The 23,873-nt window shown below is 47.3% G+C and overlaps 1 protein-coding gene across 1 annotated transcript; it reads right to left on the reverse strand.

Annotated features, from left to right (window-relative positions):
- Positions 1-16,248: 16,248 nt before the first annotated feature.
- LOC123149210 (protein RGF1 INDUCIBLE TRANSCRIPTION FACTOR 1) lies at positions 16,249-20,331 on the reverse strand. The gene is made up of 4 exons (XM_044568823.1): positions 19,958-20,331; positions 17,586-17,660; positions 17,304-17,444; positions 16,249-17,182 (listed from the first exon to the last, which is right to left on the reverse strand). The coding sequence occupies exons 1-4, from the start codon at positions 20,126-20,128 to the stop codon at positions 16,802-16,804; spliced, it is 768 nt and encodes a 255-aa protein (XP_044424758.1). The 5' UTR covers positions 20,129-20,331; the 3' UTR covers positions 16,249-16,801.
- Positions 20,332-23,873: the final 3,542 nt, after the last annotated feature.

The raw sequence follows: 23,873 nt of genomic DNA on the forward strand, positions 1-23,873 counted from the left end.
TCTGATGCCACTGTTGGGGAACGTAGTAATTTCAAAAAAATTCCTACGCACACGCAAGATCATGGTGATGCATAGCAACGAGAGAAGAGTGTGATCTACGTACCCTTGTAGACCGACAGCGGAAGCGTTAGCACAACACGGTTGATGTAGTCGTACGTCTTCACGGTCCGACCGATCAAGCAACGAAACTACGGAACCTCCGAGTTTTAGCACACGTTCAGCTCGATGACGATCCCCGGACTCCGATCCAGCAAAGTGTCGGGGTAGAGTTCCGTCAGCATGACGGCGTGGTGACGATCTTGATGTACTACCGTCGCAGGGCTTCGCCTAAGCACCGCTACAATATTATCAAGGATTATGGTGGAAGGGGGCACCGCACATGGCTAAGAATATGATCACGTGGATCAACTTGTGTGTCTAGGGGTGCCCCCTGCCCCCGTATATAAAGGAGCAGGGGGAGGTGCGGCCGGCCAGGAGGAGGGCGCGCCAGGAGGAGTCCTACTCCCACCGGGAGTAGGATTCCCCCCTTTCCTAGTTGGAATAGGATTCGGGAGGGGGAAAGAGGAGAGAGAGAAGGAAGGGGGGCGCCGCCCCCCTCTCCTTGTCCTATTCGGACTAGGGGGGGAGGGCGCGCGGCCCAGCCCTGGCCACCTCTCATCTCTTCCACTAAAGCCCACTAAGGCCCATATACCTCCCGGGGGGTTCCGGTAACCTCCCGGTACTCCGGTAAAATCCCGATTTCACCCGAAACACTTCCGATATCCAAATATAGGCGTCCAATATATCAATCTTTATGTCTCGACCATTTCGAGACTCCTCGTCATGTCCGTGATCACATCCGGGACTCCAAACAAACTTCGGTACATCAAAATGCATAAACTCATAATATAACTGTCATCAAAACCTTAAGCGTGCGGACCCTACGGGTTCGAGAACAATGTAGACATGACCGAGACACGTCTCCGGTCAATAACCAATAGCGGAACCTGGATGCTCATATTGGTTCCCACATATTCTACGAAGATCTTTATCGGTCAGACCGCATAACAACATACGTTGTTCCCTTTGTCATCAGTATGTTACTTGCCCAAGATTCGATCGTCGGTATCTCAATACCTAGTTCAATCTCGTTACCAGCAAGTCTCTTTACTCGTTTCGTAATACATCATCTTGCAACTAACTCATTAGTTCTAATGCTTGCAAGGCTTATGTGATGTGCATTACCGAGAGGGCCCAGAGATACCTCTCCGACAATCGGAGTGACAAATCCTAATCTCGAAATACGTCAACCCAACATGTACCTTTGGAGACACCTGTAGAGCTCCTTTATAATCACCCAGTTACGTTGTGACGTTTGGTAGCACACAAAGTGTTCCTCCGGCAAACGGGAGTTGCATAATCTCATAGTCATAGGAACATGTATAAGTCATGAAGAAAGCAATAGCAACATACTAAACGATCGGATGCTAAGCTAATGGAATGGGTCATGTCAATCACATCATTCTCCTAATGATGTGATCCCATTAATCAAATGACAACACATGTATATGGTTAGGAAACATAACCATCTTCGATTAACGAGCTAGTCAAGTAGAGGCATACTAGTGACGTTTGGTTTGTCTATGTATTCACACAAGTATTATGTTTCCGGATAATACAATTCTAGCATGAATAATAAACATTTATCATGATATAAGGAAATAAAATAATAACATTATTATTGCCACTAGGGCATATTTCCTTCAAGAACTTGACCTTGGGCATCACTTGGTGCTTCAACACCATCTTGAGGTTGATCTTGCCCTTGGTCTTGTTCATGAGGTTGAGGGCCTTCAATCTGTTCTTCGGAGGTGTGTGGGCCTTGCGTTGCTGATGGTTCCACTTGAGTGGAACATTGTCCTTCTCCTTCGGCCACAAGGGGTTCCTCAATGGGTAGGATAAAACCAACACCCATTCTTCTTATGGCTTGGGGAGGAATTTCATCACCTACATCACAAGTGCCACTTTGCTCCATTTGGGAGCCGTTATTCTCATCCAACTCCATGTTACACGTCTCCTCAATAAGTCCCGTGGACTTATTGAGGACACGGTAAGCATGAGAGTTTGTAGCATAACCAACAAATGTGCCCTCATAAGCTCTAGCCTCAAATTTAGACAAGCGAACACCTTTCTTGAGAATGAAACACTTACACCTGAACACCTGGAAGTACTTGAGGTTGGGCTTGTTACCGGTGAGTATCTCATATGGAGTCTTGTTCAAGCCTTTGCGGAGATAGAGCCGATTGGATGCATGGCACGCAGTGTTGATGGCTTCAGCCCAAAAGTTGTATGGAGACTTGAACTCCGCCATCATGGTCCTTGCCGCATCCATCAACGTCCGGTTCTTCCTCTCTGCTACACCATTTTGTTGAGGGGTGTAAGGTGTGGAATATTGATGCTTGATCCCCTCATCACTAAGAAACTCATCCAAGGTGTAGTTCTTGAATTCGGTGTCGTTGTCACTTCTTATTGTCAAGATCTTTGCATTGTGTTGACTTTGAGCTTCATTTGCAAAGTCAATGACGGTTTGTTGGGTCTCACTCTTCCTCTTGAAGAAGTACACCCAAGTGTATCTTGAATACTCATCCACAATCACAAAGCAATACTTTCTACCCCCAAGGCTATCAAAGGATGGAGGCCCAAAGAGATCCAATTGAAGGAGCTCCAAAGGCCTCTTTGAGTAAATGATAGTCGTGGGAGGGTGAGCCTTCTCATGTAGCTTTCCTTCAATGCAAGCACTGCAAGCACGATCTTTGGCAAAACTAACATTTTTTAGTCCACGGGCATGGTCCCCATTGAGAAGACTTTGCAAAGATCTCATATTGACATGGGCTAAACGGTGATGCCAAAGCCATCCCACATCAACTTTAGCCATTAGGCATGTCACGGTCTTAGTGGGTCGCTCCGAAAAGTTAATCACACAGCGACCGTTCTCGACATGCCCAACAAAGGCTACTTTAAGAGTCTTGCCCCACAAGAGGGCCACAGTATCAATATCAAAGAAAGTGGCAAAGCCCATGATTGCAAGTTGACGAACGGAAAGTAAATTGTATGCAAGGGACTTAACAAGCATGACCTTCTTGATCGTGAGATCATGAGAAATGACAACCTTGCCAAGTCCCAATACCTTAGAGGATGAGGCATCACCCCACTCGACATTGGTGGGCATAGATGGACTCTTGTACACGTCCACCACCAAGTCCTTGCTTCCGGTCATATGATTAGTGGCTCCACTATCGAGCAACCATGATCCCCCACCGGAAGCAAACACCTACAAGAGATCAATGCTTGGTTTTAGGTACCCATTTTGTAATGGGTCCTTTGATGTTAGTGATAAGGGTCTTAGGAATCCAAATAGACCATTCAATGTACTCATAAGGAGAACCAACAAATTTAGCATAAACATGCCCATCACTAGCACGACATAGCACATAGGAAGGGTTAAAGTCGCCGGCTTTGTTGGAAGGGGTGGCATTGCTCTTGACACCACCACCCTTCACATTGTTCTTCTTCTCCTTAGAGGCACCCTCTCCCTCTTTGACAAAAGTTTGCATGAGAGGAGGAGGTTGTTTGGCCTTGTCATTCTTCTTCTTGTTCTTGGACTTGTGTGCGAACCCAATCCCTTCCTTGGCCACAACTTCCTTTTGATTGCTCAAAAGGTCGTTGAGGTTCTTCTCACCTTGTATGCACGATACAAGGCATTTCTCAAGTTTCTCCTTCAACTTTGCATTCTCCTCAATAAGATGCACATGCTCACAACAAGGGTTAGTAGCATTTGCATTACCAATTAAGACCATATGAGGAAAAGTGGCTTTCTCCTTGCTTAGCTTCACTTGGAGTTGATCATGAGACTCTTTAATACTAGCATGAGTACCCTTCAAGGCCTTGTGAGCCTTGTCAAGTATATCAAACTCCTCCTTGAGTCTAGCAAGATCAACCCCAAGTTTGGCTTTCTCGGAATTTAGCACACGAGATACAACAAGAGCATGATCAAGATCTTTCTTCAATTTAGCATGGTCATCGTTGTGTGACTCATCAAGAGCCAAACGATGACCTCGCTCTTCCTCAAGAGCATCAGAGAGATCCGATATCTCATCGGCATAGTCACAACTATGCCCCTCCATCTTAGAGATGGTGTCTTCGTGAGCCTCGATCATGTCATTGGCTTCACCAAGTAGTTCCAAGAGAGCAATGAAGTGCTTCTTGGATTTACCCTTGAGCTTACTCATAAAGGACTCAAATTCATTCTCCTCGACATTATACCCCGCACTTTCATCAATGCAATCCATCAAAGAAGGATGAGTAATGATGGTAGTTTTGATGTTGGGGGTTACCTTGTTGGTGGCTTTAGCCATGAGGCACTTGGCGGTGATGTTCTCATTGGGTGAGTCGAAGAGGGACACCCGTGGATTTGTCGCGATGGGCACGGAGGCCATGGCAACCGCTCACCGTCTTCATCCTCATTGTACTCTTCTTGTGCCACCAATCCCTTGGGAGGAGTCTTCTTGGTGAAGTTGTTCTTGTTGGCGAAAGACTTGGCCTCGTCCTTCCGGATGATCTTGCCACCATTGTATTCCCTCTTCTCATTGGGGCACTCCGCAACAAAGTGGCTCACATTGCCACAATTATAGCAAGTCCTCACACGTTGCCTGCTCTTGGCGTCACTTGAGTTGCTCTTGTTGAAGTTGGGCCTTGAGTTCTTCTTGCTCCAAAATTGTCTTGAAGAGAGAGCCATGTGCTCATGATAATCATATTTTATATCCTCGGGGTTGCTCTCCTCTTCTTCCTCTTCCTCCTCTTCTTCTACACTAGCCTTGGCTCTCAATGCAAGGTTGGGGTTCTTTGCTCCGCATTGTCGGTGGTCTTGTCCAAGATACTAATTGCCACAAACTCATCCAACACTTCACTTGAGGACAAGGTGTGGAAGTCCAGCCTTTGACGGATGACGGAGGACATGGCCTTATGGTAAGGCATCATGGCTTTGAGAAACTTCCGCTCGATCCAATTGTCATTGGTATCCTTGCTCCCATGATCTCGGAGTGAGACCGTGAGTGTGGTTAGTCTCCGGTAGATCTCACGAGGTTCTTCACCTTCATTCATAGCAAATTCATCAGTTTCATCTTGCACCACTTAATAGTTGGAGCTTTGAATGCTTGCGCTTCCCTTGTAAACGGAAGCAACATGGTGCCATGCTTCCTTTGCCACAGTGAATGGTCGGAGATGCGCAATATCTTCGGGAGGGATTTCATCTTGGATGATGAAGAGAGCATTCTCGTTGAATTGATGATCCGCGACTTCTCTAGGGGTGAAGTTGCTTGAGTCATGCGGATAGAAACGTTGCTCAATGATTCTCCAAAGGCTAGTATTAACATGATTTAAATGACGTTTAAAGCGATAGACCCAAGCGTCAAAATCCTCATTTTTCACAATCTTAGGAGGAGAACCGACATGATTTAAATGAGTGGAGGGAATCGGTCCTCCATAGGTAAGTGGAGGTTCCACATGGCAAAGATGCCACTACCAATTCTACGACTAGAAGAAGGAACTTTCTCACTAGTAGCTTCCCCCTTGTCGGAGTTAGCATCCGTCACCTTGTTAGTGGGATCAACCACTTCCAACGGTGTGGTGGATAATTTGAGACCATCAAGAAAGTTCTTGTGCATGCCTTTGACCTCGGCCGTCATGGAGGTTTTCAATGTGTCCAAAGCCACATTGAACTCCTCACGTGAGACCGGGGTTCCCCCATCGGTCGTAGACAAGGACGGAATCACACCAGGGTGCTCCTCCTCACCGTCTACGGTGTCAATCATACTCTTCGGACGGCAAAGTCCTTAATAAAGAGACGAGGCTCTGATACCAATTGAAAGGATCGATATAGTTGACTAGAGGGGAAGGTGAATATGCAACTAACAATTTTTAGCATTTCTTTACCAATTTAAACTTCAAAGTAGGTTGTCTAGATATGCAACTAGGTGAGCAACCTATATGATGCAACAACAATAAGTACACAAGCAAGCAAGGGATGTAACACAAGATAAGCTTGCATGAGTAAAGGGATGAGATAACCAAGAGTGGAGCCGGTGAAGACGAGGATGTGTTACCGAAGTTCCTTCCCTTTGAGAGGAAGTACGTCTTCGCTGGAGCGGTGTGGAGGCACAATGGAGCTTGGGGGTGAAAGAGGTGGTCAACTCGGAGAAGAAGACTCCCCTTTTATAGTTGAAGAACAAATCCAACCATTATCCACCAACTCAGCCTGCGACGCACGATACTACTGCACCAGAGACGCGGTACTACCACCAGGGTCCGCGGTACTACCGCAAGGCACTACGGTACTACCACTGGCGCAACAATAGCTCAACCAGCCCTGATGCGTTGAAGCAGAGGGCGGTAGAACCGCTGGCGTGGTACTACCGCTCCCCCTTGCAGTACTACCGCAAGGCAGGGATGGTCTTGGGAAGGCACGGACATATAAAAATACATTCGTGGAAACTTCCGCTGAGTTTCGATCTATGCAAAAATCCAACACGGTACTACCGCAAGCCAGGAGCGGTACTATCGCGTAGGGCGCGGATGTAAAAAATTACATCCGCCCCTACTTCTGCTCATGCTGCTGAGCCTGGTCTGAGGCCACGGCACTACCGCATCCAAGAAGCGGTACTACCGTGAGCACCTACGGTACTACCGCACCCAAGGCCGGTACTACCGCAGGGGCCTGCGGGACTACCGCTCTGAGGAGCAGTACTACCGCATGCCCCAGTTCAGCAACACTAGAAGTCCTTCATTTTGTAGAGATACAGATAAACGGAGGATGCTCCAAAGAGCCAAAGGAAAGGTGGTGCAAAAGGAATAGACGTGTACGTGTTGATTCCACCCAAACCTTTCCAACGCGGACACCCTCTTAATAGTACGGCTTTTCTACGACTCAAATCCACCAAAAAGAAACGTAGAGAAACACTGTCTTCAATAGTCTTCGAGGGGCACCAAATCGTCTTGTGCCTAGAAAATGCTCAATGCACATGATTAGTCCACAAACACATTGTCATCAATCACCAAAACTACTAAGGGATAAATATGCCCTTACAAAAAGTCCATTTGTTTTTTTCATATTCCTTCTGAAAATCTATTTTAAAACGCAGGGCACTTTGTTTCTGATGATGGATAGAGTCCAGGTCTTCATGCAAGACCACAACACCCTCCATGATGTCCCTACCCTTAATGAAAGCAGTTTGAGTTTGGGAGAGGATGGGATGAACCACTTTACTAAGTTTGTTCATCTGAACTTTAGTAGTGATTTTAAAGCTCATATTAAGCAGACATATTAGTCAAAATTTCTGGGTTTGCTTAACATGTTTGGTCTTAGGAAAAAAGTGACTATACCATAGTTGAAATATCCAGAACCTCTCTGTGGAAATCATATAACAGACCCTTTAAATCCCATTTAACAACATCCCCAAAATGTTGATAGAAATCTAGAGGTAAACCATCAGGTATTGGGCTCCTATTCTTTTCCATTTGGGAGACCACAGTCTGCAATTCTTCCACGGTGAAAGGTTCTAGTTATTTATCAGCATCTCCATTGGAAATTTTCTTAGCTTCCTGAATATTTAAAGAAAATTTTGACTCGCCGGCATGTCCAAAAAGCTTCTTGTAAAAATTAGCAATGCAATTCAGTACATCACTTTAACCCTCAATCACCCCTTCCTCTTGTTCCAAAGAAACAATTCTATTTTTCTTCTCCTGCCATTAACTTTGGCATGATGCTATCGATCTAGTGTTATTATCTCCCTCTTTAATCTCCTCTTCCTTGTATCTCTGCAGCCACTTCAAATTTTCTTGGTTCTGGATCATACCAAACTGATCTCTAAGATCTTTTTGCTTAGTTCTATCTTGAGTAGTTAAGCCATTAATTTTTGCATTTTTATCAATAACATCTTAGTTGGCAAGAATTTCATTTTTTTTGTACCACACATCTGCATTTTTGTTCCAACCTCTTACTTTTCTTCTCAAAACTCTTAACGTTTGTTACCACTTCTCTATATTATATCCTTCCTAATTATTAGTCCAGATGTTAGTGCCAGGATCTTTAAAGACATCCCTTAAAATCCAAGAGTTCTCAAATCTAAAAATGGGATGAGAGATACGATGAGATCCAGTGTATAAAATCTGGGGAGTGTAATCATCCACCTCCCTTTCTGGAGCCTGTAGGAAAGACAATGGGTAATAACCTTCCAATTCAGGGCAAGTCAACACTACATCTAACTAAGTAGGATCAATGAGGTTATTAGCCAAGTGAATTTTCTACCATTTAGAGATACTTTCAAGCGAGGATGTTCAATTATAAACTAAAAATAAAACTCCAATGATCAGTTTCGTTGGTTTTTCTCAGAGCATTTTCTAATGATATTAGAATCAACACCCGCCACACATGGCAGGGGATTGTCTTGGTATATTCTTGATAAGCCTGCTAGGGAAGCAGCTTTACCATCTAAGTAAGCATCTGCATAAACAGAAATTAGATTCCCATAAAATTTAGCAATCTCATCAAAATAAGAACCTTATCAAAATAAAAAAGTTCACACTTTAACCCTGAAGTTGTCATTCGGTTTAAGAATCAACCCCAAAGTACAAAACTAGTTGAAACACACCACAAACTAATGACCTAGCTCATGAATCAACCCTGGAATCACCGCTCCCAACTCCAACTATGACTGATGAACGGCGGCGGTGCATCCCTACCATGCCCGAACCCGAGCCCTTTCCACCACAGCCACAACCCGAGCTCTCCTTGTCCATGAGCCCACAACTCCAGCGAACTACTTAGTCTACAAGTGCAGCTCATCTCCTCATCCCAGTCTGGATCCTGTAGGCTTGAGTTCCCCCATCCATCCCCGTCGAGCCATGTGGGAATGGGATGGATGGATCCCATGCTGATGCAACGTAAGGGTTGGGGGTGAACCCCATGTGCAATTGGGAGACGAAGCAGGGCGGGTGGCAACTGCTCGTTAAGGGTGCAGATTATCAGAGAAGGGGGTAAAAAGAGAAGCGGACGACACAGAGCCGAGGGTGGGTAGAAAAAATTGCGTAGCGATGGTGACCTGCAGGACGCGAGCCATTGCAGAACAGGCATCGCCTTCCCTAGTGTGCTCAGACAGTGAACCAACATGGGGGAGGGGGAGAGAGAGGAGGTTTATGGGATGGGCTAGATGTCAGCAGCGGCAAGATCACCGTTGATGCTAGGCTTTCTGGCAGTCGGCGACACGTCTCCCTCAGTCAGGAGAGGTGGGGAACATGTGAATTCGCACGATATGGGCTGGTGAGTGGCCACATGATTCACGGTCGGTGGTGGGAGGAGTGCATCTTCGCGCCATCGGTCATTCTGGTGGTGTGTGGCATCATGTTATGGCACCGCGATGGGGGTGCGGTGGTGCGAGAGAAATGTGGGGAACAAGATAGAGGCGGTAACAACCGCCTTAGATGGTCAAAAGTGAGTCCAGGATTGATTCCTGAGCCGATTGTTAGTTTGGGTTGTGTTTCGAATGGTTTTGTAGCTTGGGGTTGATTCTTAAACCAAGTGGCAACCTCAAAGTTGTAATGTGGACTTTTCTCATCAAAATACATACCAATTTCAACTTGAGTCACGATAAAGTTGTCGCCATTCACCCCCACTAGAATTCCTCCCGATTTGCCTCTCGGAGGAGAACAATTCAAAATAATTTTTATACCTCCTCACAAATTATGTAGTTCATTATTAGTATAATTAGGTTTATTAGTTTCCTGCAAACCAATAAAATCCTCTCTTTTTTACAAAATCAACTCTCTGGCAAACCGTCTTATAATGTCTTGCCCAATCCCCTTACATTCCAAAACACGCCTACCATTTTCAATATTAAAAATATTATTAGCTCTTTTTTCTCTTTAACTTCACCAATGGGGAGAGTGTGCTTCACACAGCCAATGGCTAGTGAGCTACCCTCCTTTTTTCCTTTCACTAGATTTTCTAAAATGTTTGTAGTTATCTTCTTCAATTCCGGCATCTGAATGATCATTGTCAGAACATAGCTCAGAAATATCAGCATCTCCAGAGTCAATGGGAGCACGAGAGTTGGGTTCTTGAATATGTTTCTCATTAACTATATTTTGGATATAAAAATCTTTTCCGACTAGCTCCATTTTCTCAATAATTTCCAGATTATAATCAACCATTTCAGTTGAACAACCAAGGTCAAATACCCACCATATCACACATATGTAAAAGAGAATATTTATCATTATTAGGAGGGCTATTAGAAAGGTTGGCACTATCATTCTTATCAGCAGCTCTCTTTTTAGCCAAATCTTCAATTCTGACATCATCCGCATCCTTAAGCCTTGGACATCTTCTAGGAGGCCGTCCAACTTCCTTTCATGAAACTTTGCCACCCTGACTGCTTCCAACTTTGAGCATTTTAGTTCCAAAAGAGCCTGATTACCATTGTCCATTGTAGTCCACATGTTCCACATAAGAATCACTGTCTTTACCTTTATTTTGGCTATTGTCCATTTCCATATCCTCATCCACTGAATCTACTAATTCAGTGGATCTCTGACTTCCCTTTGCTCAATTCTCTGAATTAATTCCTCTACTTTTTTTTGCTATATATTGACCATCAGCTCAAACTTCTTTTTGTCAGTTTCCAACTCTACCATTTCGTGGTGATATGACTTCGTTGGTGGTATGAAATATCGGAGCTTTGAAAAAGGCTAGGAATTCAGATTTTGGAGCTTCAAGTTTTTTTCCCTTTTGTCCTGAACTCCCCTGATGTTCTCTTATCACCATGAAATTTTAAACGCACCTAGAAAATTTGGGCTTCCTTGATACCAAAATTTGAAGATCACTATATTTTACTTAGATTTTTTAGAATTTACTCGGAAGGGTATTAGCTTGGGGCCTGCCATCAATTATCCTTGTTGGCAATGGAGTTTTCCCAGGAATAGAAAATGAGCACTAGTACCTCCATCTATGTTTATTAATCTTCATTGTATTTTGGGTCAAAGTTTGGCCACATATTTCATATTTATCTGGCAAAATGTTGGTGCATGTCACCAAATATTACATTGTTGGATTCGTATTTGAATGTACTGTTCAAGTATGTCATTATTTTTACATACAACTTATACTTTATTAATTAAAATTATGGTCAAAATATTACCTCCAAAATTCACGGGGATTAAGAAACCAGGATGGCGGTAGCAGTAGAGTAGCTGTTTGAGCCCGGCGAAAGTTTTCTGCTCGTTGGCATGGGTTTGCACTGGAGAGGCATGGTACGGAGGGGAGGGACGAGAGGCGAGAGATGGATCTGGGAAACCGACACTTCTCTAGTCCCCAGGAAGCACTGCTTTCGGCCAGTCAGAAAAGTGATACAACAGCTGGCAACCTTGGAGGAGCTGCCCAATGTACGTAGCATGTGCTCCACTGTACGCTACGAGCAGCTCAACGTATGCAACGCTCACAACGCATCCTGGACACATAAAATCAACCACACAGTACAAGTCCATCTCTCCCCCTCTGATATCTTTGTCTCCATCGCCAAGGACCCAGGCGCTTCCAGGGCGGGGGGGCCTCTTTTCTCCAACGTACGTAGCACGATTGGGACTACTACTTCCTGGGACTGAGATCCAGTGACTTGCCAGCAAGTCACGTTGTAACTGGCTCCCTCTCATCAGCCCTCCAAACAACATCTAACGGACAGCAGTGACCCGAAGTAAAAGAGGCCTGGGCATCCATCCAACACAGCTAAACAAAGAAAATGCTTCAGCCTTGGTCGTTCAGTCACTAGATAATACAATCAACAGTTTTCATTCAGCTAACAATACGAATGTAACAGTACTAACAGCTTATATATGTACTGAATAAAAGAATATGGCAAAGATAAGATAACAGTTTTTTTCAGAGATAAGCTACAGTTCCTTTTTTGCAGAGAATGAATCAGAAAATTAGTAGAGATAAGCTACAGTTTTTGTAGAAATAAACTACAGTTTTTTCAGAGAATGAGAATATGTTAGTACAGAAATAAGAAGAGATAAGCTACAGCTTTCACCTTGTGTACTTCTCACTCCCACGCAATACAGAAATTAGCAAAGATAACCTACAATTTTTCTTTCACCTAGTGTACTTCTCACTCCCACATAGTATAGAAATTAACGAAGCTTAGCAGAGATAAACAATATGTGACTACTGTCCAGAAATTAGCATAGATAAGCTACATTTTTTGCAGAAAATTGAAGAGCAATAGTAAGCAATATTGCCATCCTTTCATACAACACACCTTTCTTCAGATGTCTTAATAGACAACAAGCCACTTGTCATTGAAATTCATAAGATCTTGTACAATTTCGGAACCAAGTGGTACCACTGAAACAATGATCCAAGGGTAGAAATTGGCCATTTCACTTGTACAATTAGGCCACAAAATACTATGGTTAGCCCCAAAATAATATAGTTAACCATGTCCAAAATACGATCTAACGAACTTGCATGCTAGAACATATCAGCATCATCACAAGGTGTAGCCGACAAGACCTGCTGGGTGAAACTGATGATGCCATTCCATTCTTGAAGCTCCAAATCTGTTCCTTTGTTGTTTTCATACCTCTTCACTTGTACTTGAGGCTGCACACCATCCTTTTTATTTGGAGCTTCTCCTTCCTTTTTCTTTTGTTGGACACCATCCTTTTTCTTTTGTTGGACACCATCCTTTTTCTTTTGTTGCTGCCAATGAAAAGTATACTAATTAGTTTACAAATGAACAACACAACATAGCATGTACCGTTGGCAACATACCTTTGCTCCTTTTGTTGTTGGTGCAGTAGCTTTACTTGATTTGCGCTTCCTCTTGAGTAACTTATCGAGCCAAGTTTGTTTTCTCCTTAAGTTTGATGATTGAACCTCTTTTTTCTTCAGCCGTGCAGAACTAAGTATTTCCTGCACTTTTGGGTCAACATTTTCTTTGTCTTTATATGGTTCACTCATAGCACTAGTGGTTGCATTGAGTAAATCCTCTATGTGTGGAGCAACACCATCAAGTGCACTTTCCAGTAGCACACAACATTCCGGAGAGTTTGCTGATTTATGTGCCATATTGTGAAACTTATAAGACAGGTCCTTGTATCGAAGTTGAGCTTCCAATTTTGGATTTTCTATCACGTTCCTTCCTTGCCTATCTTGTATACTTCCATTGCGCGCTTCTCTAGTCCATCTCTTTAGAATATAATGCTTTGGCAACATCTTTATATTCATCAAGTCAAGAACTTTTAGACCATGTCCACACAATATCCCTGTCCTATTGAACATTGCACAACTACAAGAAACCGTTTGAGTCAAAGGATCACCTACAACTATGCGCTCCTCCTCAAACTCTAAATCACCGTGCAAACTCCCAACGGCAACAGCAAATTTGTTATTTCCATCCAATACTCTACAACATGCAGCCATGGATCTTTCATACTCACCTTGGAAAGCTTCAAAAAAAATTGGAGTGTACACTTTGCTTGCTTGCACCAACATAGGGGTGCACATCTTAATTCTTGGCAACTTCTTCCTCGCCTCAAATTCCGAATCCAATTCCTTTGTTCTTTTGACTTCCACCGTCCTCTCAAAATGCATCAAGAATCGAACAATATGAAAATCTGATTTCAAATGATTCTTCAACGCATTGTTGAAGCTCTCACTTAATTGTGTACTTCTCACTCCCAAACTAAATACATCTCTCATATAACATTCAGCCCATTTTTCTTTCACCTTGTAGATACTATCCAACCAAGTTTGCTTATGCACTTTTAGCCTCATATTGTCAAACGCTTCTTGAAACGCTGCCTTGTCCTCATAGCCATACATACAAGCACTAAAATCATTGAGAATATGAGACTCTTCTTCTTCTTCTTCCACTTCATCTCTCTCTTCAACTTCATCTTCCTCTTCGCCCTTCACTGGAGATAAATGTTTGCAAGCATTTTGCATTATGTGGAAGGTGCACAATCCATGATATGATTCCGTGAAGACTCTCTCTATGGCTTTCCCCATTGCTATATCGTGATCTGTATAAATAGTCTTAGGTTGCCTTCCATTGTGCGCGGCTAGAAATGTCTCGAAGAGCCATATAAATGAGTCACGTGTTTCATCAAACATCAATGCAGCACCAAAAATGGTTGTTTCTCTAAACTGGTTGAGCCCAAGAAAAATACCAAATGGCCTATACTCTTTGTTTGTGCCAAATGTGGTGTCAAATGTGACAACATCACCAAAGTGTGCATAGTCAAGTAGCATTTTAGCATCAACCCAGAATATGTTGGCTATATTCTCCTCACAATCCAACTGCAAAGCATATTGGAATGATGGATTCTCGGCTATTTTGTCATGGAAAAACTTCAACATACTACCGGCTTGCCCATAAGCCAACTCTCTCTGCCGCTTGCTTCGCAAATGATTCTTTTGGTCACGACAAGTGTAACCAAGGTTCAGCGGCCCACCAACTTTATGACAAGCAAACTCATGTGAAGCTTTTGGCATAATTCCAGAATCATCAGTTGTTTCTATCTCGAAGGCTTGTTGTTCTGAAATCTTCCTTTGTGATGCCAACAAGTGGCGGGTTTGTGGCAATTGAAGGTAGTGGTTGTGTTCCAGCTCTACGTCGGTAACTTCATAATTTTCTGCAGCTCGATCCAATCTAATAACCATCTGAACTCTACAGTTAGTTCTTGTTTCAGCTCTGAAACGTTTTGGCTCACGATCAGTTTGCCCTTTCCGTCTAATGCCCTCATTGGAACAAACAAATCTGCATGAAGTCGCCTTTCCATCAAATTTGCTTTTGTTGGTGCGTCTTTTCCTCACATCAAAACCTATGTGACCCCCATATTCTAGCCAAAACACCCAAGCCTCATGTGAATCTCTGAATCTCATACCAACTTGAGGTGTCCTTTTGCTAATTTCTGTCATTGCACAAACCAAATTATGTCAAAATTCAAGAATACATGTACAATTAGTGGCGGACCGATCTGGTGACTAAACAATGCAGAAGATAACCACATATGCAAAAAAATGGTTGTTATTCACAGTACATATACAGGATTTGGTTGTTATGCACAGTACATGTCAATTTCCATCAGAGAAATTTAAAAGCTACTTCACATTGCTACTTGTAAATTTCCATCAATACATAATTTAGATTTGCTACTTGCCAATGTCAATTTCCATGCTTTCACGGTACTTGTCATTGAAATTCAAAACAATACACAGTACATGTCAATTTCCATCAGTATAATTCAAAAACTACTTGTCATTGCAGAGAAGCATCAAACAATATTTACATGCTTTCACTGTACAGTTTTCTTCAGATCTTATATTAAGAGATAACAAGCACAGTACTGAATTTCAATGAAAAAAATTCTTAGTACAGTTCAATTTAAGGGAATCTACTCAAATCCACTATCTGCACAATCGGTGGCGCTCCAGAAGAACCACGCCATCGGGGAATTGCTGGTGGGAGGAGATGGGATTGGGGTAGGGTCGCCTCACTCACCTGGTAGCTAGAGGGCTGGCGTCGAGGAGGGGCGGGCGGGTCCGAGCGACGTGAGCAAGGAGGTCGGCCGGCGCAGCTGGTCTACAGCGGCGCTCCTCCCTGGCCTGCGCGGGCGGCGCTCCTCCTCGATCTGCGGCGGACCTCCTCCCCGGCCCGCGCGGCGCTTGCAGCAGCAGTTTCCCGGCCTGTCGGGGCACTCCTCCCTGGCCCTCACGGTCGCGCGGCGCTGCCTACCCTTCGCGGCAACGGCGCTCGGCTGCTCCGAGCCGGCTCTTCGCGCCAAAGCCGTCCTTGTCCTCCTTTTCCCCGCCACAAACCCGTGCTGGATGGGTGCGTGGACATAAGTGTGAGCCTTTTTTGCTTTCCTTCATTGCTATCCCTTGGATGTGGTTTCAACGGCAGATGATTGGGGGCCAGTTACAACGTGACTTGCTAAAGACAAGTCACTGGATCTCAGTCCCTACTTCCTGGGAGGCTCCCTGGCCGGCCAAAGGACACGCACAAACATGAAGCTTGCATGGATATGCAGTGTAGACCGACCCAACCCATGCATGCATGCATTGCATGGATATGCAGTGTAGACCGACTCGAAATGAATCATAATAGACACGCAACGAAAGGAGCACAATCACTATCCACATGAACGCGTCGCAAGTTCACAACACAGCACTATTATTGATTGTTACATATATGTGGGGACAAATATATATGGTCATGGAAGTGTAAGCTGCACCTGCATGTGTGCGAGCAACCGTGACCCCGTTACATCAAGTACAAAATTCGTGGCCACGTAGACCTTCTGGCACACCCTGAATCGGGCGCCCCACCAGGCCGTGTGCGTGCCCACCTGGTCCTGTAACAGGGGGGAGTTGCAAGCAGGCTAATTAGCTTATTCTCTCTGCTCTCTCTCTCTCTCTCTCTCTCTCTCTCTCTCTCCTCTCACTCTCAAGTCTCCTCAAAACACTGCCCTAAGATGATGGCCCTAGCAGGAAAGACCATCTCCCTCTCCCTCTCCCTCTCCCTCTCCCTCTCTCACCCACCCACCAACCAACACCTCTCTGTTTCTCTCTCTACATGGCTAATCATAGGATTACAATTAACGTACTACTAATAGTACTAGCTAATAGTAATCAACACACATATATAGGGGGGATGCTCGAACTGTACTAGGTAGCGATCCACGCACGCACGATCCATGCATGCGTTGATCAGGCGAACGGAGACCTGTGGGGCGCCCCCTTCCTCCTGTTGTTGAGGGACATGACGATCTGGGGGAAGAAGCCCCCTGATTTTTTCTTCCTCGGGACGGGGACGGGGACGTCGACGTCGACGCTGGCTGGCGCGTCGAAGCCGCGCGCGTTCCGGCTGCTGCCGCCGCTGAAGCTGCCGCCGCCGTAGTGGTGCATCGGGTCCTCGAGGATGGAGTTCGGGGTGATCTGCCCGCCGGTGGCGCACCCGTCGTCCAGGAGGTCCGCCGACCCGCTGCCGACGCGGAGGTTCTCGAACCTCGGGAAGCAGGCCACGTCGGGCTCGCCCGACATGTAGAGGATGTTGGACAGGTCGCCGCCCTGCATCATGACATGATCCACCTGCATGCATGCACCGATATGCATCACTACTCAGCAGATAGATTATTTTGTTCTTAGCAACCTCGCGTCCATTTGCAAGTGAGGCGCCATGCAGCGTGTCGGGAATGGATAGAGTACGTACCTTGCAAGAGAGGCAGCAGAAGTGGAAAGGCTCCTGAAGAATCCTGTCGCAGGTCAAGCAGACGTTGCCGGAGCCCTTGAAGGGCCTGGACTGAGGCCTAGGCTTGAGAAAGATCACTTTTGCACTGTTGATGGTGTAGGGCTGCATGCAGAGCAAAGCATGAAAGTAGAAGATTAGGCCACAACCTTCCACTAGGCGCTCATGTGTTGATGTTTGTTCTCTAAAACGAACAACCAGGTGTGCTTTTCTTCTAATTAAAAGGCGTGTGATCGATGGAATCACCTGAACAAAGGAGCAGTCGATGAGCTTCTCAAGATCGTCCAGGCGCACCACGTCGTTGTACACGTACCTCCGCACCTGTACACATTTCAAACCTCCCGTGTTACACAAAATGCAGCATGAGCAAAGTAACTTAGTGGAGAATCTTCCAAAAGCTGAGTAGTGAAAAGAGTGTCGTTCGGGTGCGTGAGTGTGAATTTACTGCTCCATGTGATGATGTAATAATGGCCTTCCGTCTGGATGCCAAAGGCAGGCAGGCTCGTGAGTGGTGACCGGTGAGCGAGCGAGCCAGCCACCAGTGGTAATAATTGCCGGGCGTTTGACCGGCGGCTCGTCGTCATCCCCATCGTGGGAGACCAAGGGCGGGCGTACGTACGTGCGTTCCATCGTGCAGCATGCAGCATGCAGCGGCCAAAAACACCAACACCAAAGAAATGACCATACCACCCCCTGCCCCAAGCTACTCTACTCCGGGGGAGCGGTAAAAAGCGAATCGCCGGCCACCGTTCGAAGCGGCCGCCCGGCGTCGTCGTCACTGTGGCGTCCCTGAGCGAGTGAACAGCGTCGTCGTCGAGGGCGGAACCATGCGTTTGGACGGTAGCGCGCAGGCAGGAGGCAACAGTGTCAAGGGCCTAGTTTGGCAACAGGGCAGGCCCTTTTACCATGCACACATATGGTAAAACTGCCTCCGCCGTGCCCGCTGCTCTTCTACCCCTGCTGCGACGCTTAACAAGATGATGTACTCCAGCAGCAGCTGCCTGCAAGGCACCACCGCCGCCGCACAGACGGCGGGTGCAGAGTGGACTGGACGGCCGGCCGGCCGGCCGGCCGTCCATTTATTTACCAGCAGGCAGCAGCAGGGTAGATGAGCGGGTGGAAAGGGTGTTTTGCTTTGCTATGCATGGCAAAACAATCCGGATAACCCAGCACATTTGTAGGGCGATTTGGGTTTGGGTGGATGAGACGTGAGACCAACCTCTGCGCCGCATGGCTCGAAGGGGGAGCAACGGAAGTGACGAGACCGCCACAGTGGAACCACTGTTACCACCGTTAAAATGCAGGCCGGCCAGGGTTCTCAGGCTTTGTGTGTGTACACGACCAGCACTATACATGCAGCCCGTGTTGGCGAGAGAGGGAAATGGAGGGGAAAGGTGTCCGAGAAGATGCGCCTAGTCTATAGAGAGTGGGAGAGATGGGAGGGTGGGTCGCAGTAACTTTTTGCAGGTGGCTGGCGAGTGGGCGGAGGGAGGGGCAGCCACAGGGACAGGAATGGGTGCGCGGCTCGCATGCAGCAATTGCAACCGTGCAGAGTAATTATAAGACTATGCTTATTTCGGGGGTGGCGCCAAGCCAAGCCAATCCGCGGTGAAAAGTAAACGGACTGCACACATATCTCTCTCTTTCTCTTCCACTAGACCTCTTTTTTCCTCTGTCCCAATCGTAAAACCTTTTTACCCTTTATCCACATAACTATAGTACACTCCCTGATGGAGCAAGAGCGAGAACATCTACTCCTACGTAGTAGGGTGAATTAGCTAGGAGAGGTGAAATTGGGCAAGCAGGCTAGCTGCGGTAAAATTGTGGTGGAACATGGGAGGGGTTTAGTACTACTACTTACAATGTTAATTAAACGAGGGGGAGGGGGCAGGGCACAAAGCACGACGAACCATGGCCTTGGGCTTGGCCTGGAGAAATGACAAGCAGAAGCCGAAAGACGAGCGCGGGCTCCGAAAAGGGAGCGCACGCTACGCGACTTGGGAACTCGGACACGCCGCAATTAAGCCCCAACCACACCAAATCTCCCTCTACTGTGCACGTACTAATTGGCATATGCTAGTTAATTAAGGCCCATCTATGCCCGAGAAGGGCTCGTGGCTCGTTTACTAGTACGTACTTACTAGCTCTGTCGAGTAGATAAGGACAGCTTCTCTCCCGGCACACTCCTAGTGGCAAATTAAGATACTACATTGCCAGTCGTCCTAAATTGCTCCACAGAGAACAGCTCTACTCCGAAAGGCTAACCATCCGATTAATTAGGCCAAACACGTACTAGTAAAAAGGAGAAGTTCCTCTTCCCTATCTCTATCTCTGTGTGGGTGCCACTGAATACTACCGGAATCTAAGCAAAGCAGGGAACCATGGCAACAAACGCACGGCCACGCCGGGGACCAAAATCAGAGAGAATTCGCTAGTACGCCAACTATGGTCAAAATGGGCGAATCAAGAGCCCGAAACCACAGGCATGCATGCAGCACGTGATATGCTCCTGCCGCCGGCGAAGAATTACGACAAACCACTAGTAGATGAATTTGTCGGCGCAAGTCTCGATTTGAAGGCCGGGTGAGAGAGAGAGAGGGGAGGGGATGAAGAATCACCTGGATGAGCGGGTGGTGGCGGTGGGCGGGGGCGCAGTGCGGGCAGATGCTGGTGCGGCAGGCGAGGCAGAAGATGTTCTTCTCGTTCTTCTTGCGGCTCTCGTGCGCCGAGCACGCCACGAAGAAGGTCTCCTCCACCAGGCCCCCCACCCACCCAGGCCGCATCCCCATCCTCCCTTCCCTTCCGCCGCCCCCCAGTTCCCTCCTCCTTGAGCTCTCTCTCTCTCTCTCTCTCTCTCGGCCACGCCCAGCAATTCTCTCGACAGAGAGGAGATCGAGCTCAGCCGTATCCCGTATGTATGTAGAGATGCTGGTAGTGCTCGCAGGGAGAGGGAGAAGGAGAGTGATGTTCTCTAAATTGGAGTGAGCAGTCGATGGATGACCGCCGTGTCTATATATAGCGAGAGGCCGAGTGGGAGGGGCTGGACTAGTAGACCATCTTCTTGTGGGTGGCTAATGGCGTCAAGGGGACATACGGCTACGGTGGTCAAAGGAACACCTGGCTGGGCGTCACGGTCCAAGTGTCGGGGACTGCTCCGCAACTCCCATAAACCCCCGGGTGTTCCTGCAAAAATCGCCTCATGAGTAATGCCGAGGAGCCAGGGTGCGGACTCTACCCGGACGTAGAGCGGTTCCTGCAAATTAAGAGCATCTCCAGCCGCGCCTCTAACGGACCTCCCAGACCACTTTTTCGGCACCGGCGTCGAAAAAACGGCCCAGTCGCGTTCTCGGGACGTCGAAAATCGCCGGTTCGGACCTTTGTTTCGTCCGGCGGTCACAGACCGAACCCGGCGCGCTGGGGAGCAGTTTGGGGCTCCGGCGCTAGGGAAAAGCACGCCTGGCTCACACCGACAGGGGAAAGTCAAGTTTTCTTCCCCCGACTCGCCTTGCACCCCCGCGCCCTCGGCCACCACTAGCTATATCCCGGGGACGGCCGCCGTCCTACTCCGCTAGATAGCCATTCCCCGCCGGAAAATAGCAGCGCTTCGCCGCAGCAACCCCTCCCACAGCAGCTGGGCGTTTCCGGCCGCGGAGGCGCGGTTTAGCGGTGGGTACACGCCCACCGAGCGCAAGGTGTTCGGCGTTTTGCCTGTCTCGGCGATGGGCTCAGATGACGAGGAAGAGCTCGCCGCGCTGCTGGAGGAGGAAGCCGCGGCCGACGTCCAGGAAGAAGAGCATCTCGTGGTGCTCGCCGCCCTCGCCCAGCTGCTGGCGAGCCATGAAAAGCCGCGGCGAGGTGGCTCGGCGCCGGGGCGGTTGAAAGCAAAGAACCGGCTTCGTCTTGAAGGCTACTGCATGCTCTACTCCGACTACTTCGCCGATGCTCCACTTCACGGCGAGAAAACATTTCGGCGCCGTTATCGGATGAGCCGAAAGCTCTTCCTTAGGATTGTGAATTCCATCCGGGAGTTCGACAACTAATTCAAGTGCAAGATGGATTGCACTGACGCTCTTGGATTCACCTCCATCCAGAAGTGCACGACAGCGATGAGGATGCTTGCATATGGAGCTCCCAGTGATTCACTCGACGACTATGAGCGCATGGCCGAGTCCAGCAGCATAGGGTGTTTCTACAAGTTCTGTCGGGTAGTGGTGGCAGTGTGTTGGGCCACAATACTTGAGAACACCCAATGCGGAAGACACTGCTCGGATCCTAGCCCAGAATGCAGCAAGATGATTTCCTGGGATGCTTGGAAGCATCGACTGCATGCATTGGAAATGAAAGAATTGCCCATTTGGTTGACAGGGGATGTACAAAGGCGCCAAAGGCGGTTGCAGTGTGGTGCTTGAGGCGGTAGCCACACAGGACCTCTGGATTTGGCACTCCTTCTTTGGTATGCCAGAAACTCACAATGACATCAACGTGCTGCAGTGCTCTCCTATTTTTGCCAAGCTCGTTGGGGGCCATTCTCCTACGGTGAACTTCGAGATCAATGGACACCAATACAACAAGGGGTACTACCTAGAAGATGGCATCTATCCGAGATGGTCGACATTTGTGAAGACGATCTCAAACCCTGCGGCAGGAGGCAAGAACGCCTTGTTTGCGAAAGTTCAGGAGGATTGCAGGAAGGATGTCGAGCGGGCATTTGGTGTGCTCCAATCTCGATTTGCTGTTGTTCGGTACCCCGCTCAGACCTGGTCCAAAGATCAAATGTGGAAGATTATGACTTACTGTGTCATCTTGCACAACATGATCATCGAGAGCGAGCAAGAAGACCGAGTGTTTGACACTGAACCATACTACAGGCAGGGTCCTCTAGCCGAAGATGATCACCATCTACCGGCAACTTGGACTGTCTATCTAAGTATGCGTCAGAAGATCCGAGACCCACAGGTGCATCATCAACTGCAGAAAGATCCGATTGAGCACCTATGGAGACTCAAGGGAGACGCCGTGTGATGAAATACGAGTTTTTATTTGTTGAACTATATAATTTGTATTGAACTATTTGTTATTGTACTATTTTGTTGAAGTATTTGATTTTTCTGTGATGAAATATGTGATCAGAAATAATTGTGTTGATAATTGAACGCTGAGACACGGCGAAACCACGCCGAATATGGGCCTATTCTCGCTCATATGGGCCCTTTATTCGCCGAAATTGGGTTGCAAAGTGGGCCAATTTCGACGCCTGGGACGAGCTGGGAGCGACGACTGGACGCAAAATCGCCCCCAGCGCCGATTGTATCGCCGGCTCGCCCTCAGGGGGCGATTTTTATGCGTCCTGTGGGGCCAACGGCTGGAAATGCCCTAAGCGCTTGTTTGTCACCACTCGGCGTAGTACTACTCGGACTGGACTGCTGATCAGGATAGGGCATGATTAACCTAGCATGATGTCCGCGTCAGCTCAGGCCATGTGAACACCTTGTTTTGCAGCCAATAACGGTCTCCCTCTCATCATCTACAGTGCCAGCAACCTGATCTCGGTTCCAAAATGCACTGCATGAGAAAAAAAATTGCTGGTGATAGAGTTGATGGTGGCATGGTGCTGCTGGCCTTTCTTCTCCTAGGAAAAGGGAGCAATCAACTCCGCCTACCTGCTGCGTGCGCACCAGCCGGATTCAATGAGAAATCGCCCCGTTTCCCGTTTCTCCTCTGACTGAACCTCCCGCTGCCCAACTCGGGTATAGCGGACAAGGCCCCGGCCTCGATCCGGAGTTAAATCTCCGTGCTCATCGGGCAATCCGGCATGTGATCTTTCCCACCCTCGCCGTACGTCCTATATGAAGGAACTCCAACGCATACTACTGTCAAAATCTCCATGGATCTCTCTCTTTTTCAACCGTGGTTTGCATGCAATTTGAGCCACGGGACGCTCCGGAGACGACGAGATTAATAATAGCACGGTGGCAGAGTGGCTCCGTCGCCTCGTGGTCGTCGTCGACGCCGGTCGGTCGCGTGGCACCACCGCGGTACAAGTAGGGTACCAGCACCGTCTCTGCCTTTTTACGTTTACTGCTGCTTTTGTGAGTTCTTGTTTTATGCGGCCGTTTTCTTGCCTTCGTCCCACCAATTTCGGACTTCTTTTTCGGTTCCTCTGGCCTAGGCGCTAGTGGCTAGGGACGTGGCCTCTAGCCCCGTACGCACAGTGCTGGTTTAGTGTAATTACTAGTACTGTGCATGTGTTTTTACAGCTGTGTGTCATTCGGCCCAGGGGCGGATCCAGCTGTATGGCGAGGTTTGGCAGCCGCCATACCTAAAATTTGGCAAAAGTATTCCATATATATACTGTATGTATGAAGCTTTGAGCTGAGTCAATGGATTTTTGGTCAGTTTCGTCAATTTGGAGGATGAATACTCGCAGGGGGGCAGGCAACTCATGGCCTCAAATGTATTTCGCCAGGTAATTGTGTTGTTACCTACGTGTTTCTGCCTCATTAGAGGCCTAACTGCCGCTGAAGGAGAGAATTA

This window comes from Triticum aestivum, chromosome 7A (genome assembly GCF_018294505.1).
Source record: "Triticum aestivum cultivar Chinese Spring chromosome 7A, IWGSC CS RefSeq v2.1, whole genome shotgun sequence".
NCBI classification, from domain to species: domain Eukaryota; kingdom Viridiplantae; phylum Streptophyta; class Magnoliopsida; order Poales; family Poaceae; genus Triticum; species Triticum aestivum.